The 18,043-nt window shown below is 48.1% G+C and overlaps 1 protein-coding gene across 1 annotated transcript in view; it reads right to left on the bottom strand.

The window, feature by feature from the left end:
- Positions 1–229: 229 nt before the first annotated feature.
- HIP1 (huntingtin interacting protein 1) overlaps positions 230–18,043 on the bottom strand; it is a 297,153-nt gene continuing 279,339 nt past the window's right edge. Inside the window, exons 28-30 of the mRNA XM_063955990.1 lie at positions 12,566–12,627; positions 12,323–12,431; positions 230–1,330 (exon numbers count right to left, since the gene is read on the bottom strand). Of these exons, the coding sequence (XP_063812060.1) occupies positions 1,320–1,330; positions 12,323–12,431; positions 12,566–12,627 (182 nt within the window). The 3' untranslated portion in view covers positions 230–1,319. The remainder of the gene's footprint in view (positions 1,331–12,322; positions 12,432–12,565; positions 12,628–18,043) is intronic.

Here is an 18,043-nt window from a genome sequence, read left to right as displayed (position 1 = left end):
CGAATGGATTCTTCGTCAAATCCATCGCCCAGCACCGATCCTCTTTGTACCCGTACGACGCGCCTGCGCAATGTGGTGCATACGCATGCGCAGTTTTGCCAAGATTTAACCTGATCGCAGCGCTGCAAAAAGTTGCTAGCGAGCGATCAGCTCGGAATGACCCTCAATGTTTGTTCCATAAAGAAGAACATCAGAATGTGTTCAGTTTCCCATAATGCACGCAAGAGAATCAGAAAAATGAAGTTGGTTTATTTGTGTAAATGCAGTGACATCTACTTGTGCCACATGTAACGGCACATACGTGAAGTCATTATAAACACCATGGCCTATATAATGTCTTCGGTTAATCTCACAGTGTGTTCAGACTAAGCAGCCTAGGTTAATGCTTTGCGTCTCTTCTTGCTGCATCCAAAGATGGCGGGACAGGAAATGAAGATAAGACCGGGAAGAATACCCAGACAGCACCATCCAATGGTAAGAATTCAGGCTTTGTAATGACGTGGTGAAAACATATAAACAAAGTGCTGCGTCTATTGAATAATCACAGATCATGGGTGCTTTTCCTCCAATGCATTGGCATTGCAGCTCACACTGTGCATGTTTACAATATATAATATTGCAGTTTTCCAAACAATTTTAAATGTTTAGTCAAAATTAATATTAATTTCTAGGCTTCAGGAGAACTATGCTGTGTTTACATGTGCAGCACCAGTAATAGAAACAGTCCAGTGGCCACATAGTTCTCTCTTATCCATGTTTATACTTTGGGCAACATCCTATAAGGCAATAATTATATCTTTCTCCTCGTCAGCTAGTGTATGACAGTAATAGCTAAAGGTTTTTCTTAAGTGTCTCCAAAGTGGCCTAATTGTGCACTTGGTCATTTCACATATTACTCATTTACTGACTGCTCTGAAGCACCTAACGTGTTTAGGTGCTTCTGAGTATTACAGTCTGTCCGGTCTCAGTCACCATTTCACAACCTTTAGTATCACTGAACTCTATGTGTGTGATCCTAATCTAAAATATACATCAAGAAATTGAATATATTTGTCTTCCAAGCATTGAGGGCGAGTTGTGGTGGAGCATGTTAAGCAGTATAAACTATTGCCGGGTTCCCGATTCCTTTTCTGTGAACCGTCAGTGCATCTTTCATACTGTTCTGCTTCCGTTCTGTAGCCCATTGGCAATACTCAGCGCAAGCTGGTTCTGGTCAGTCCTGGCTGTGTTGAGGAGGATTGATTTGATTGCCATAGACGTGTGCTTTCCAAGTTGTTGGCTGTGTGCATTCGGTATTGTGAGAGGATGCTGAATTAAGTTTATTCAGCAGCTGTGGTATATAAAAAAAAGAGAATAAAAGACAATTAAATAATTTTTTTTGCTTCCACTGCAAAACTGAAAATAGATGCACATGTAACTGTGCAAACATAACCTATAGTAACCAATCAGATTCTATGGAGTAACTTTACTAAATGAAGGCCTGCAAAAGCTTCTCTGCGTATTTAAGCAGAAATTATAAGAGGAGATTTATCAAAGCTTGGAGAGAGAAAAAGTGGAGATAGAGATACCAACCAATCAGCTTCTATCTGTCATTTTACAGGCTGTGTTTGAAACATGACTGTTAGGAGCTGATTAGTTGATACTTTGGGGTAGATGTATGAAGCAGTGATAACAGTGGAGAAGCGAGCCATAGCAACCAACCAGCTGCTACGTATCATTTTACAGAATGTACTTGATAAATGTTACTTCAAAGCTGATTGGTTGCCATGACACACTTCTCTGCTCTTATCACTACTTCATACATCTACCACTAAATCCCTCTCCAATTTCTCTTCCTCCAAGATTTGATAAATCTTCCCCATAAACCACAATACATGCTGTGTTTTGCTTTGAATAGTATTGCCATTTTACATTTCTGGCTTATTCATGCTGAGAAGCAGCAGCTTACTTAGTAAATTTACCCATACCCATATTTTTCAATGCAATAAAAAAACAACAACATGCAAACACTTGATTGGTTGGTACAGGTAATGACAGAGCCAGATCAAGGGGGGGGGGGGAGGGGGGGGGGGAGAGGGGGGGCACTGGGGGTAAGTACCCCAGGCCCCCCCCTGTCTGATAGGGGCCCCTGCCACCCACCACAGATCAGATCTCTATTACCGATCTGCGGCACGGCACTGTGATCCCCACTGACAGCCGATACTAACAGCTGCCGGCGCTGCGCTCCGCCTACCCCTGCCTACACCTAGTAACCAATAGGGAATGTACCCGCTCTCCAGTCTCTCTCTCTCCTCATGTGCGCGCTCTCCTCCTCCTGTACCCGCTCTCCAGTCTCTCCTCATGTGTGCTTTCACCTCCTGTACCCGCTAATCCCAGTCCTAGGTCGCCGCCAGGTAATTGCTAAATGTGATGCTACAGGGGAGGGGAGCGAGGGGGAATTGTTAGGGAATCCTAGATTATTTTGATTATTCTGTTGAAGAATGTCACCCTTATCTTCACCCTCCCTATAACTGCCCCTCAGTGTTTCTGCCCTCACCCTCCCTGCAACTCCCCCTCAGCATCCATGACCTAACCCTATCTATAACTGCCCCTCAGTGTTCCTGCCCTCACCCTCCCTGTAACTCCCCCTCAGCATCCATGACCTAACCCTCCCTATAACTGCCCTTCAGTGTTCCTGCCCTCACCCTCCCTGTAACTCCCCCTCAGCATCCCTGTACTCACGGTTGATGCTAGATTCAAGTGGCCTAAGGGACCTTTTACGTCAGGGGGAGGAGGCACGACACAAGGGGGAGGAGCTAGACCAGCGGGATAGGTCCTCTACTATCCACGCCACCAACTATTACCTTTAGTAATCAGGTGGCGAGCGGAGCGAGCCACCGAGCCTGAAATGTGGCGAGCGTTCTTTTCTGGTACCCTGTTCGCCGTAGCGCCTCCCCCTGGTGACGTGTCTCCTCCCCTAGTAACGACAGAAGGTCCCTTCTCCCACTCCGATTTAGAACCAACCCTGCACTCACCCTCCCTATAACTCCCCCCTCAGCATCCCTGCCCTCACCCTCCCTATAACTCCCCCCCTCAGCATCCCTGCACTCACCCTCTCTATAACTGTCCCTCAGTGTTCCTGCCCTCACCCTCTCTGTAACTCCCCCTCAGTATCCCTGCACTCACCCTCTCTATAACTGTCCCTCAGTGTTCCTGCCCTCACCCTCTCTGTAACTCCCCCTCAGCATCCCTGCACTCACCCTCCCTATAACTCCCCCCCCTTCAGCATCCCTGCCCTCACCCTCCCTATAACTCCCCCCCTCAGCATCCCTGCCCTCACCCTCCCTATAACTCCCCCCCCTCAGCATCCCTGCCCTCACCCTCCCTATAACTCCCCCCACTCAGCATCCCTGCACTCACCCTCCCTATAACTCCCCCCCCCCCCTCAGCATCCCTGCCCTCACCCTCTCTATAACTGTCCCTCAGTATTCCTGCCCTCACCCTCTCTGTAACTCCCCCTCAGCATCCCTGCACTCACCCTCCCTATAACTCCCCCCCCCCACAGCATCCCTGCCCTCAGCCTCCCTATAACTCCCCGCCTCAGCATCCCTGCACTCACCCTCCCTATAACTCCCCCCCTCAGCATCCCTGCCCTCACCCTCTCTATAACTGTCCCTCAGTGTTCCTGCCCTCACCCTCTCTGTAACTCCCCCTCAGCATCCCTGCACTCACCCTCCCTATAACTCCCCCCCCCCCCTCAGCATCCCTGCCCTCACCCTCCCTATAACTCCCCCCCCTCAGCATCCCTGCCCTCACCCTCTCTATAACTGTCCCTCAGTGTTCCTGCCCTTACCCTCTCTGTAACTGTCCCTCAGTGTTCCTGCCCTCACCCTCTCTGTAACTCCCCCTCAGAAACCCTGCCGTCAACCACCCTGTATTTCCCCCTCAGCAATATATATATCATGATTTTCATTTTATACCTTAGGGCCCCCCTGTCTGAAGTACCCCGGGCCCCCCAAAGCCTTAATCCAGCTGTGGGTTTTGGCACATTTGTGAACAATTCAGAATGACAGTTAAAAATTGTCCCCCTGCTCTGTATGAAAAAATCTTGTCCATTGAAGGTTGATATCAAATAACAACATATGTGATACAGAAAGCTTGTATTTATCCTAAAGTCCAAGTTGTTTATTATTGTTATGGCTCACTATAGGAATACTATTAAAAATACTGCAGGTGCTATACAATAAGACAGGGAAATGTATTGCAAATTGTACGTTACATTTTTTTGTCATATTTCTTAATTGAATTTAAATATTACCATAGACAGTACCAGTTCCAAGAGGCCACCTTTCCTAGCACAATTGCATGCTATTTTCAGCTCAGGTACGGAAATACCCTTGTTCGAGATAGAACAAACATTTCTGTTTACATTAAAGGGGATTTCTACATTAAATGACCAAACATGTAGCAATTATAACACGAGCTGGTTCTCAAATCAAGCCAACATGGGCTGGAGAACCACAAAAATGCACAACTACAGCAATTACTTTGTGATGTTCCATCCATGCTATACTTCCAGGGGATGCGGTCAAGATGCCGCCGGCCGGAATCCCGGTGGCCGAAATCCCGACGCCGGAATCCCGACCGCCACAATCCCGACATATTCTCCCTCCGTGGGTGTCCACGACACCCATAGAGGAAGAATATAATAGTGTGCCAAGCGTAGCGAGGCACCGTGCCCGCAGCGTGGCGAGCGAAACGAGCCCGCAAGGGGCTGCGTTCCACTCGCCACCCCTGTCGGGATTGTGTGGTCGGGATTCCGGCGTCGGTATTTCGACCGCCGGGATTCCGGCCGGCGGCATTTAGTACTGATCCCACTTGCAGAACTGGGTTGGATTTGCGAGCAATGATGATAATTTACAAAGAGCAGAATATTAAAGTGGTATAGAGAGCACATTTTAGGACCATTCCTTGCTGAGTGAACATACTGTACTACTGTAGCCATTTCCACTACTGATCAGGACCAGTATACTGAAAAGACTGTTGCAGAGCACATGGAGTGTACTTAAATAATTGTGGTTCACCTGCAGGGGGCACAAATGGGAGGAGTGGGATGGAGTGTGGGCATTCTGTCCTGATAACTAATTAGGTGCCTGAATGACCCTAATTTTACACCAACATAGAAAAGGTAATTTTTTGTACTTACATTAAATCAGGGTCCAATGGGGGACATTGTGACCATGGGTACAGAGGACAGTGTAGGATTCACCCACCTAGGGGCCAATTCAGAGTAGCATGCTAGTCAGCCGTAATTGCACCTTGCAAAGAACTAAATGCAGATATTCACAAGTTGCGGAGTTACATGCATCTCTGCTGCATCATTGCTGCTATCCATCCACTATTGGAAGTAAACATCATACGTATGAGCTCGTACTTGCACCAGCTCTATACTTAGTGCCAGAGAGCCATCACAAATCAGATGGATCACTACAGACGCACAGCCGGCAATTACGCCTACATGCTCACAACTTTATTCCACACAGCTTACATGCAAATGTCCCATTACTAACCAGTCATGCCCATTCAGCTGCAAGTGAGATGTGACTATGAAAAATTCAGTGTTTGCTCTACTGACCATCATGCAGAATAAATGATGTCCTATCCAAGTAAAACCTAACAAGAGACCTCTCTACTGCCATCTTTTGGCTGTCTAAATACCACAAACTCCTTGATCAGTCTGGTGTCACTTAATGAGGACTCAAAGTCCATGGGACTTACATAGTATCCACCTGAAAAATCCATGTATCTCAAATAAAAATGGACAACTTGGTGGTTGAAGAAATATATAATCATGTCAACATCTGGCTGAAACCATATTTGAACAATGTTAAGAATACATTTTGTCCAATTGAAGTTTAATACACTTTCTGCTTACAACAGTATGGAATTTAATGTAAGCAACCTGAACCACTGTTACCTCTAGAAGTGACTCCTACATGCAAAGTTTTGATTCCTCCAGGGACCAGAATCCCTGTAGTCAATGCTACATTTTCTAGGAAAAAGGAGATTTTTCTTCCTTTGGCCTAACTGATGCTCTTGACTAACTCTGGGTCAAATAGGAGGATTCTTTCAAAAGGAAGACAGTGAAGTAATGTATGTCTCTCCCTCAGACTCTCCACCTCTCTACAAAACTTCAAACGGGCTCCCAAGACCCACTTCTTCACAAACCCAGCCTAATGTCATCCTAACCTAACCCGATGTTTCTTGCTTACTGTCTACCACATCTGTGTCAACCCTGTCTGTCTGCCCCTCCCCTTAAGAATGTAAGCTCTCCCGAGCAGGGCCCACAACCCTTATGTGCTTATCCTTCTCTTACTTAAACCATCCAGCACCTAATCCCGTGGTATTCTGCCACCCTGATACTTATGTCAGTGTTTATTTACCCTGTACTTGTCCTACCTGTATATGGTCTTCAACTATAAGTCACTATTGTCTTGTTTTGATTTTTCATTTATTTACTCTGTAATTAGGCGCTGCGGATCCATTGTGGTGCCCAGGGACGTGCATTCAGGGGAGGTAGTGCCTCCCCTGTCATTCATGATTAAAATAATACAAAGAAGATACTTATGACACATATTCTGTGTCATAAGTATCTGTCTTAGCCTCTATATCATTTTAATCATTTTTAGCTTTGTAAAAAAGTTTTAATAGTGTTTTGAAGGCACCACTCTCGGTGCTTCCCGCTGTCAATAGTAAAGGAGCGGGAGCGGGGGGCGGGGCCAAACATTGGGCAGTAAAAGCCCATTCATAAAATCACTAAAAGCGGCACTAGTATAAGTGCCTCTTTGACAGGGGTTTGCTTTCAGCCCATATGAAAGCACGCCCCTGTCACTAAGAAAGATGTGATTGGGTAGTGGCGACTGTCATCTTGTTTTTTTTTTCATATTTACATTATGATATGTAAGAGCAGTCTCCGCCTACCCACCCTCCAGTCCATTCCGCAGCCTGTCCCGGTGCACCGTGTAGAGGAGGGCCGCCCGGCCAGAGAAGTAGTTGCAGAGAAATTTCCCTGCGTGCGGCTAGAGAGCCCCCAGTCCCAGAGTCGGCCCAAGCCACTAGGCGGATATGCGGACCTACTGATAGGTGAGCGGGGAAGGGGAAGGGGAGGAGGGCCGGCTGTGCCCGTGTCGCTGGGAGGCATCCCCTGATTCCCCTGTGATGGGAGGGGGAAGGAGAGGGAGCTGCCTATGCCGCTGAGACGGAGTCATCTTCTGTGACTGCGGGAGTGGGGGGGGATCTGCCTGTGTAGTGTGAGGCATCACCTGTGACTTGTGGGGGTGGTAGGCTGTCTGTGCTGTACCCAGTGATAGGGTACAGCCAGGCTCCTCCAAACAACCCCCCCCCATCCTGTCACCCACTACCTCCATCACCCACTATCTCCCTGTCACCCTCACCATGTCCCCCACTATCTCCCTGTCACCCTGACCATGTCACCCACTACCTCCATCACCTACTATCTCCCTGTCACACTAACCATGTCACCCGCTATCTCCCTGTCACCCTCACCTTGTCACCCACTATCTCCCTGTCACCCTCTATCTCCCTGTCACCCTGACCATGTCACCCGCTACCTCCATGACCCACTATCTCCCTGTCACCCTAACCATGTCACCCGCTATCTCCATGTCACCCAATGTCTCCCTGTCACCCTCACCCTCTATCTCCCTGTCACCCTAACCATGTCACCCACTATCTCTCTGTCACGCTCTGTCTCCCTTTCACCCTGACCATGTCCACCCACTACCTCCATCACCCACTATCTCCCTGTCACCCTGTTCCAGTCACCCACCATCTCCAGGGGGGTAATATCACCAGCAAGAATATTGCCTAGGGCATCAAAATAGTCAGGGCCGACTCTGCCCAGTCCCGTACATTGCGCCCACCTCCACTGCCCGTCTCTGGCCTACTCTGCCAGACTCTGTGGAAGCCCTGTACAACAAAATTGCATTCATGACCTCCTTTCACTCACTCCCCAGTCCCAAAGACTAGTTTTTATTATATTTTATAAAAATGTACAATATATTAGCCACCTGCTCATCACAAGTTTGATGAGCAGGCAGGCTGCAGGAATTGGCGGCAGTGGCATCGGACTGGTACTGTATGCAAATTAGTGGCGGGGGGGCCGGGGCATTTGATGGTGGGTGATTTTGTAATCCATTGGTGGGGTGGTGTCCATTAGTGGCGGGGGTAGCGGGCATCAGGGAAGGTGACGGTAGGAGACATCGGCTCAGGGGCAGTAGTGAGCAATGGCTCTGCGGAGTTAGGGATCATTGGCGGGGACTCAGCTGACATTTTGGCTGTAGTGCCTCACCAGCCACTGACCTCACCGCACGCCACTGGTGGTGCCATATAAATAAAGGATAATAGTAATAAAGGCCAAAGTTCTGGGATTACTCACACAAAGTAACTCAAATACTCAGATGCCTCTTTGATGTGGAATGCAAGCAACTCAGGTTCAAGCTTACATACCATACTGTAATTAAATTTGTTCAGACCACTTTTCTGTCACAGATTCAGACTCACAGATAACAAGTATTGCAAATCAAATGTATCAGTGCAGTCTACTGAAGTGGTTTTGTCGAATAAATTGCAATTAAGATGCACATTGGTGTGAAAAAGATGCTCGGCTCAAGTCAAGTAACATGGGAAGGGATGTTGGCGTGACTGCAGCGATAGTGTATGAGAACACATCTTTATGAAACCTATAAATTCATATATAATATTTTCCTGTAGCTCAGTGTTTTCCAACCGCTGTGCTGCAGTTGTCAGATGTGCCTCCGCTGCCCGCCTACCAGAGATGCCTGCTGCTCTGCTGCCAATGTCATTGCTATATGGCTGAGACAGCTCGCTGCTCTCTTCCGCGGCTCTGTGCTCTCTTCCGTGGCATGGCCCGTGACCTATGGTGACGTTGTGTGACTCATAGGTCACGCCTGCTCGTCTGTTCACACGCTCGCTCTCCTGCCTGCCTACCTGGCCGCCAGCTCTCCTGCTCAGTGCTGAGCAAGAAACCTGAGGTTGGCGCCAGTGTATTTTATTTGTTTATGTGTTTGCTGTGGGGCCAGTTTGTGGAATTACTGGTGAGGGGGGGGGGGGGGGGGGCACAGTGTTTGGCATTACTATGGGGGACAGTGTGCAGTAAAATTACGGGGGGGGGGCACTCAATATGTGACATTACTATGGGACACAATGTGTGGTAGAATTACTATGGGTACAGTGTGTGGTGGAATTACTGGGGGGGGGGGGGACACAATGTGTGACATTACTATGGAGGACAGTGTGAGGTGGAATTACTGGAGGGGACACACAATGTGTGACATTACTGTGGGGGACAGTGTGTGGCGAAACTACTGGGGGGGGGGGGGGGCACAATGTGTGACATTACCATGGGGGACAGTGTGTGGTGAAATTACCGGGGGAGGGGGGGGGGGGGGCAAAATGTGTGGCATTACTGTGGGGGACAGTGTGTGGTGAAACTACTGGGGGGGGGGGGCACAATGTGTGACACTACTATGGGGGGCAGTGTGTGGTGGAATTACTGGGGGGGGGGACCAAATGTGTGACATTACTATGGGGGGCAGTGTGTGGAGGAATTACTGGGGGGAGCACAATGTGTGACATAACTATGGGGGACAGAGTGTGGTGGATTTACTGTGGGGGGACGACACACAATGTGTGACATTACTATGGGGGACCATGTGGTGGTGGAATTACTGGGGACACACACACAATGTGTGACATTACTATGGGGGACAGTGTGTGTTGGAATTAATGAGGGGGGCACAATGTGTGACATAACTAGGGGGGACAGGGTGTGGTGGAATTACTGGGGGTTGAGGACACACAATGTGTGACATTACTATGGGGGACCGTGTGTGGTACAATTACTGGGGGGGGACACAATGTGTGGCATTACTATGGAGAAAGAAGTGTTGAAAATACTGTGGGGGGGGGGGGGGGGGGGGCAAAGTGTGGCATTACTGTGGGTGTATGGTGGCCAGTCCTGGGATCGGTGGGATCCCAGGATTTTGGCAAAAAATTGCCCAGGCTCCCAATCCCCGGGGATTTCGCCATTAGGAAACCCCTTTGATTTTTCAATGCCAGGCAGCATTGAGTGTCCTCAGGAGGCTCAGACGCTGCCCGGCTCCCCCTGCTCACCTCCCCTGCTCCCGGCTGTGCGCAGAGGCGGGCGGTGTGCAGCTGTCTGTGCAGGGTGACCTCTGACTTCACGTCACGCTGCACAGACAGCCGATTCCTGGGATTGAAAAAATGGCACGGGATCGGCATCCCTATGTGGGTGACTGTGTGGTGGAATTACCATTACTTTGTTTTATTACAGTGGGGGGCCATTGTGTCTGTTTTATTACTACGGGAGATATTATATATTAGGTGATAAAAACTGACGGTGTGCCTTGGCAATTTTAAAATCTTGTTTAGTGTGCCTCGAGTTTAAAAAGGTTGAAAATCACTGCTGTAGCTTCTGCATAGTATTATAAAATATGCATCATTTTAAGAAAGACTGCCTTAATAAACCGGTCCCTAAGTAATAATATGCAGTAGAAACATACACATAAAGACACATTTTCTCTCATAAACTATTCCTTATGAGGAGATACAGACTGAGGACTAACCTTGGGCATGCATGCGCAATAGGCTTCCTGGGTCATAAACCTGGAAGTCTTCACATAGCGAAATTCACTAAGAATTTGCAATCCTTAGTGAATTAGGCCCTTAGCATGCTTCACACATGAAATCCAATAATATGTTGTACTATGAGAAAGAGTTATACATTAATGGGAAATGTGCTCGGATATGTAATAAAATCCTGTCGCTGTGGTGTGGCTCTTACCGGAACCTTCAACTACTGATGCCCCAACAGCCTACTCAACTTTTACATGATTGGTTATTAGGATCTAGTTATACCTATAATTTCAGCCGTTCACATTACCTCCCCAACCACCACCCCCATTAATGGACAGATAAAATTGTACTGATAAGTACACCTCTGTGTTTGTCGCATGTAGCTATGTGCTCATGTTGCTTATCTACATAATCTGTTTTGCATTTCATTTTCTATTGTTAATTTGGGACTTCTGACACTTTGTTTCATATTTATTTTGTAATGTAATATGATACATCAAACCTACTTCACAATGCAGCCTAAGAAAGGTCAGAGATACAGTTCAATTAGCAATGCTGAGCAACTAAACAAATCAGGTGTTCAGAAATTCCCTAATTAAGGTAATAATGGTAATAATGTATGTGCCACAATCAAGACTGATTCCCTTCTATGTACAGTAACTAGATGAAGGCTTCATACATTTAATAACATTTACTCAAAAAAACTGAAAAATAGCAAAACATACTAAAAATGCAGTAAAATGTAAACAGCAATATATATATATATATATATATATATATATATATATATACACACATCAAACACAACAGCGGCACTCCGGTCAAAGAATTTACACTAGAGGCTGGCTTATTAGGTAATAAGCCAGCCTCTAGTGTAAGTTCTTTGACCGGAGTGCCGCTGTTGTGTTTGATGTGTATATATATATATATATATATATATATATATATATATATTTGCCGTTTACATTTTGGACGTGTCCGTGCAGGACAGTCGTTATGGAGGGCACCCGGTAAAGTTGTGGTTCAAGTGTACCCGAGGAGTGCCGGATTCCAGAGTTGTATGTATGTATGTATATATATATATATATATATATACCCATCCACAGTATGCCGGCACTCAGTGTGTAAGTCTCCAGCTGCTCGGTGCCTCTCAAACAAATAAACATCAGCAAAGAAAGATGGCACTCAGAGACTATTTTGAAATGGTGAAAAAAGATAACTGTATTGAGATGTTACAGCATCTCAATAGTAACATCTCAATACAGTTATCTTTTTTCACCATTTCAAATAGTCTCTGAGTGCCATCTTTCTTTGCTGGATATATATATATATATATATATATATATATATATTTTACATTTACAGAGGTATTCGATTACTTGCTAGCAAAAATCCACGAGGCGTGGAAACAACTATCCAATTAAATAGCCTTTTTCCGCCGTCTAAAAATTGTGATTCAGGAGCGAAAATCTACTGATTCAATGGGTGGGGGTTGTCCTGCGCGCCAATACAATTTTGCTGTTTTTACTCTTAGCGCTAACTGAATACTCCACTTACACTCCATAAATCTGGACAGTCAATATGCAGTATTAAAACTGTGGCAAGTCGTCACTGGTAACAGTGCAAAATGGCACCCTTTTCTTACCATCTCCCCATCCCTCTGAGACACCAGCTAAGTCATAGTGCTTTTTCCTTAACTCGCCCAGCTTCTCTCTCTCCTTCTGCAACTGACTTTCCAGCTCCAGAACCCGCACCTGCCAAACATAAATCATATTGTTAGTAACCATTCATACTGCAGAAGACCAGCACTTTTAATGGTAGTGATTTATATTCTTTAAGGTGGTAGAGAAGCTGTCCAGAAATAGTTTAGTGCAGTCAAGGTCCTTACCTGGGAGTCCATCTCTTGCCGCTTGATCTGTGTTAACGTCATACTAGAGAAGTCCATTGTGTCTAAAGGAAAGAGAACAAAGACCAACAAAGTGAGTATGGGGTGAAACTGTATCGTCTCACCTTATTGGTTGCAAGTAACATTGGTTTGGTTGCAGCACTCCACCAAGATGTTTTAAAATAGGATTTTAATACCTACCGGTAAATCCTTTTCTTAGTCCGTAGAGGATGCTGGGGACTCCGTAAGGACCATGGGGTATAGACGGGATCCGCAGGAGACATGGGCACACTATAAGACTTTGAATGGGTGTGAACTGGCTCCTCCCTCTATTCCCCTCCTCCAGACCTCAGTTAGAAAACAGTGCCCAGGGAGACAGACATTTCGAGGAAAGAATTTATTGTTTAAACACGGTGAGTGTCATACCAGCTCACACCACGAACATACCGCAGAACGTGGCATTCAAAAGAATACCAGCCAACGGCATGAACAATACACAGCCATATGCTGAGAGAATATGTAACACAACCAGTGTGTCAACACAACCAATAATAAGACACTGCATGCCATGGCACGCACAACGTCAGCAACAGCCTGACAGAAAAGAAACACCACAAGAGTGTAACCATAACCAATAACTGCAGACACAGTACACACTGGGACGGGCGCCCAGCATCCTCTACGGACTAAGAGAAAAGGATTTACCGGTAGGTATTAAAATCCCATAACCCTTATGTAAGCAATAACTATATACAAGCCTTGCAGAAAGTAGTCCGCACTGGGACGGGCGCCCAGCATCCTCTACGGACTAGGAGAAAAAGATTTACGGGTAGGTTTAAAATCTTATTTTCTCATACGTCCTAGAGGATGCTGGGGACTCCGTAAGGACCATGGGGTTTATACCAAAGCTCCAGACCGGGCGGGAGAGTGCGGACGACTCTGCAGCACCGATTGAGCAAACATGAGGTCCCCATCAGCCAGGGTATCAAACCTGTAGAGCGTAGCAAAAGTGTTTGAACCCGACCAAGTATCCGCTCAGCAAAGCTGAACCTGCGCAACTCCTCGGGCATCTGCCCAAGAAGAGCCCAACTAACTAGTAGAATGGGCCACCACCGACTTCGGTAACAGCAATCCAGCCGTAGAACGAGCACGCCGAATCATATCACAGATCTGGCGTGTAACAGACTGCAGAGACGCAGGCGCCCCAATCACGCTGGGGCATACTGGACAAACAGCGCCTCTTTTCCCTCAATCTGAGCCAAATTGGCGACATAAATATTCAAAGCCCTGACTACATCGAGAGACCCTGAATCAGCCAATGCTTAAGTAACCACAGGCAGCAAATAGGCTGGTTTCTGCGAAACATCGAAACCACTTTTGGCAGAACTATTATCAGAGTTCTCAATTCCGCTGTATCCACCTGGAAGATCAAACAGGGCTCTTGTGAGACCCAGCCGCTACGTCCGACATCCGCCTTGCGGACGCCAAAGTCAAAAGCACGACCACTCTCCAAGAGAGAAATTTTAACACAACCTTTCATAAAGGTTCCAAACCTTGTGACACAAGAAAACGCAACACCACGTCAAGGTCCCACGGTGCCAATGGGGCACAAATGGAGGTTGGATGTGCAGTACTCCACGAAGGTCCGAACTTCCGGAAAGGTTGCCAATTCTTTCTTGAAAGAAAATTTATAAGGCCAAAACCGCACTGAAATGAAGCCTAACTTTAGGCCTGCACCCACACCTGCTTGCAAAGAATGGAGAAGAACGACCCAGCTGAACTCTTCCATAGTAGCCTTCTTGGATTCACACCAAGACACACATTTTCTCCCAACACGGTGGTAAGGCTTTGCCGTTACTTCTTTTCTAACCCGAAAAAGTGTGGAAACGACTTCACTGGGAATATCCTTTCTGGTTAGGATATGGCGTTCAACCGCCACGTCGTCAAACGCAGCCGCGGTAAGTCTTGATACACGCCCGGATCTTGTTGTAACAGTTCCTCACGTAGAGGAAGAGGCCAGGGATCTTCTATGAGTAAATCCTGAAGAACTGGATACCAAGCCCTCCTTGTTTAGACCGGGACAATGAGGATCACCTGAGCCTTTGTTCTTCTTACGTTTAACACCTTCAGAAGAGTGAAAACGGAGGGGACACGTAGACCGACTGAAAACACCCAAGGTGTCCCGATGACGTCCACTGCTATAGCTTGAGGGTCCCCTGCCCTGGAACAATATCTCTGAGATCTCTCGTTGAGGCGAGACGCCAACATGTCCAATTGAGGCACTCCTCAAAGACTTGTCGCTTCAGTGAAAATTCTCGATGACGACTGTATTTCTCCCGGATGGAGATCGCGTCTGCAGAGGAATCTATTTCCCCGTCGTTCCCATCCGGAACAAAGACTGCTAATATAGCGTTTACCAGTCTTTCCACCCAGCGGAAAACTTTTTCGGCATCTGCCATTGCCGCTTTGCTCCTTGTTCCGCCCTAGCAGCTTACTTACACCACTGCTGTCAAGTCGTCCGACAAAATTAACCCGGGCAGATCACTAAGCACATGTTCATTGAAAATAGCTCTTAAATCAAGAAAGCTTATGGCAGACAAGCTTCCCAGGTTGACCTTTTCCTCTGGAAATACTTCCCCTTGCAAGGACTGCTCCCCAGTCTCGGAGATCTGCATGCATGGACACCAGGATCTCATCCTGGATTCCGAACCTTCGTCCCTCTAGGAGGTGAGAACTGAGCCGACACCACAGGAGCGAAAAGCTGGCCATTAGGATTATATTCCGGCGCATGCGCAGGTGAGACCCGGACCACATTTCCAACTGGCCCCGTGCAAACCACTCAGGCATTTGGCCTGCTCACCGAAAAGGCCTCTTAGGCCGCACCGATCTTCTTCATCAACGAAACATATTGATGGATTGTCACTGCAAATCTGATCCGACTCCGGATCCTCAGATCTCTTTCCACAGGAACACACAGAACTTCAACCGTTCCGTATCTACTCTGATACCCACCTCCGACGCCTGCGTCGTTGGGAATAACAGCCTTCCCCTGTGCTGAAGAACAGTCCGAGAGAAAACAACGATTTGCACCACTTGTGTCTTGACCTCACCTTAATCAGGAGAGCGTCCCGGTACAGAATAACAATGGCTCTTACTATTGAAAGAATACCATCCTACTGCCATCACTCCGGTGAAATGGCACAGACAATCCTGGATATCCACCCAGGTAATGTGAATGCAGAGAACGACGCATTTAAACCCCTTAGTTTTCTTTTTTTTTTTTAAACAGGGACAGCAGGACAATGCCCTGAACCTGACGCACCTCTGGTATGGCGTCGCGTACTACCTCCCCTTCCAGAGGGGAAACGGCAAGATCTATTTGAAAAAATCAGTGAGGGGAAACATCTGTAAACGCCAGAATGTCCCCCTTTGGATTCTATAATTAATTCACAAGTCCTAGTCTATTCTCGGACTGACTGAAAAGTAGTAGACGAGTTCCCACCGGAGTGGGCTCCAGCCAGACAGACTCAGCGACATGTGGTGGATGTGGTAGAAACAGAAAACGACATCCGCTTCTGCAAACCTAACAAGGCTGCAGAAGTCTTACCTTTCACCTTCCTCTGTCTGCACAGAAAAGGAAAAAAGAACGGTATCGAACCGTTTAAAACGACTGCATCCCACAAAAGAATGCGTCACCAACCGTTGTGAAGGAGACTAACTCACGAAGTTATATTTACCAGCAGTATCCGCCGAGATTGACTGGACTGAGGCATCCCCAGACAGCGGTTCCTGTATACGCACGGCAGCCTGCCACAATGTTATAGAGAAGAACCAGGGACGTGCAGTCAGGGGAGGCAGGGGAGGCAGTGCCTCCCCTGTCATTAATGAGTAAAATAATACAAAGAAGATACTTATGACACATAAGTATCTTCTTTATTATTTTACCTATCATTATATGTGTTAAAATCAGTTTGGGAGGCACCGATCGTGGTGCCTCCCGTAGTGATTGGGAAAGGTATGGGGAGCGGGGGGCGGGCGCAGGCGGGGCCTAGCAATGGGCAGGAAAAGCCCATTGAAATAACATGTGAAAGCGGCACCATTAGTGGTGCCGCTTTCCTACAGGGACGTGCTTTCAACCTATGAAAGCACGTCCCTGTGAGTGAAGCCACAGTGATTGGCCAGCGGATCCGTCACTGGATCCGCTGTCAATCACTGTATGGGCGTCGGTACCAGCGGAGGTGCGGGCGGCGGAGGTGCGGGATGCGGTGGGCCAGGCGGCGGAGGTGCTGGCGGCGGAGAGGCGGGCGGCGGTAGCGGCGGCGGGACGCGGCTTTCAGGCCCCTTGTGCAGAGTTTGGCAGCGGAAGCGGTACCCATTTCAAAAATGGCGCCTCAGCGTCATTTTTTAAATTCAAGATGGCCGCCGCGAGCCAATCATTGTTCGCAGCGTCATCGCCCCGCCCCCTCCCGCTGACTTATATAAGTCAGCGCGAGGCAGCGGCTGTCAGTCCGACGGCGGAGGAGGAGCGGAGAAGAGCTCCTAAAGACTGAAGACGCCGTGGAAGTCCTGGATGGGTGGCGGCTATGCAAAAGAGCTTAGCAGCCGCCGCCCACCAGGTGAAGATGCTGGAAGTCCTGGGAAGGCGGCGGCCATGCAAAAGAGCTTAAAGGCCGCCGCCTCCCAGGTGAAGACGTCGTGGAAGTCCTGGATGGGCGGCGGCTATGCAAAAGAGCTTAGCAGCCGCCGCCCACCAGGTGAAGACGCCGGAGGAAGACCCCAGAAGCCCTGGGGAGGTGGCGCCCCCCCAGGTGAAGACGCCGGAAGCCCTGGGAAGGCGGCGGCCATGCAAAAGAGCTTAAAGGCCGCCGCCCCCAGGTGAAGACCCAGTTTAATAAAGGATTTTTTAAAGAATGTGTCGTGTTTTTTTTTCAATATTTTCTTTACAGGTGCCAGCGGGCCCTTTATGTCCGGGCATGCTGGCACTTGTGGTTCTCCAAGTGCCAGCATGCTGGGGCAGGCTTGCTGGGACCTGTAGGCCACCTGTAAAGAACAATATTACTATTCTTTGCAGGTGGACTACAGGTGCCAGCGGGCCCTTTATGTTCGGGCATGCTGGCACTTGTGGTTCTCCAAGTGCCAGCATGCTGGGGCAGGCTTGCTGGGATCTGTAGGCCACCTGTAAAGAACAGTATTAGCATACAATGTACCCCGCACCCACCACTGGGCTATCAGCCCAGTGCTGGTTGTTGCTCGGGAGGGGGGACCCCATTTAGATTTTTTGGGGGCCCCACTTTCCGAGGAATTCCAGCCCTGGGCTGACTGGTTTGGGGGGTGTTTAATGGCATGGCAGGGGGACCCCACACTGAGTGTCTCCCCTGCTATGGCATTATCCCCCCTGGCTGGTTCTGCCTGGTGCTGGTTTTAGTGGTGTGGGGGGACTGCACTTTTTTTTTCCGGTGGGGGGGGGGGGGGTTTAGCTGC

This window comes from Pseudophryne corroboree, chromosome 2, assembly GCF_028390025.1.
Source record: "Pseudophryne corroboree isolate aPseCor3 chromosome 2, aPseCor3.hap2, whole genome shotgun sequence".
NCBI classification, from domain to species: Eukaryota; Metazoa; Chordata; class Amphibia; order Anura; family Myobatrachidae; genus Pseudophryne; species Pseudophryne corroboree.
This window is presented reverse-complemented; position numbering and strand designations above follow the sequence as displayed.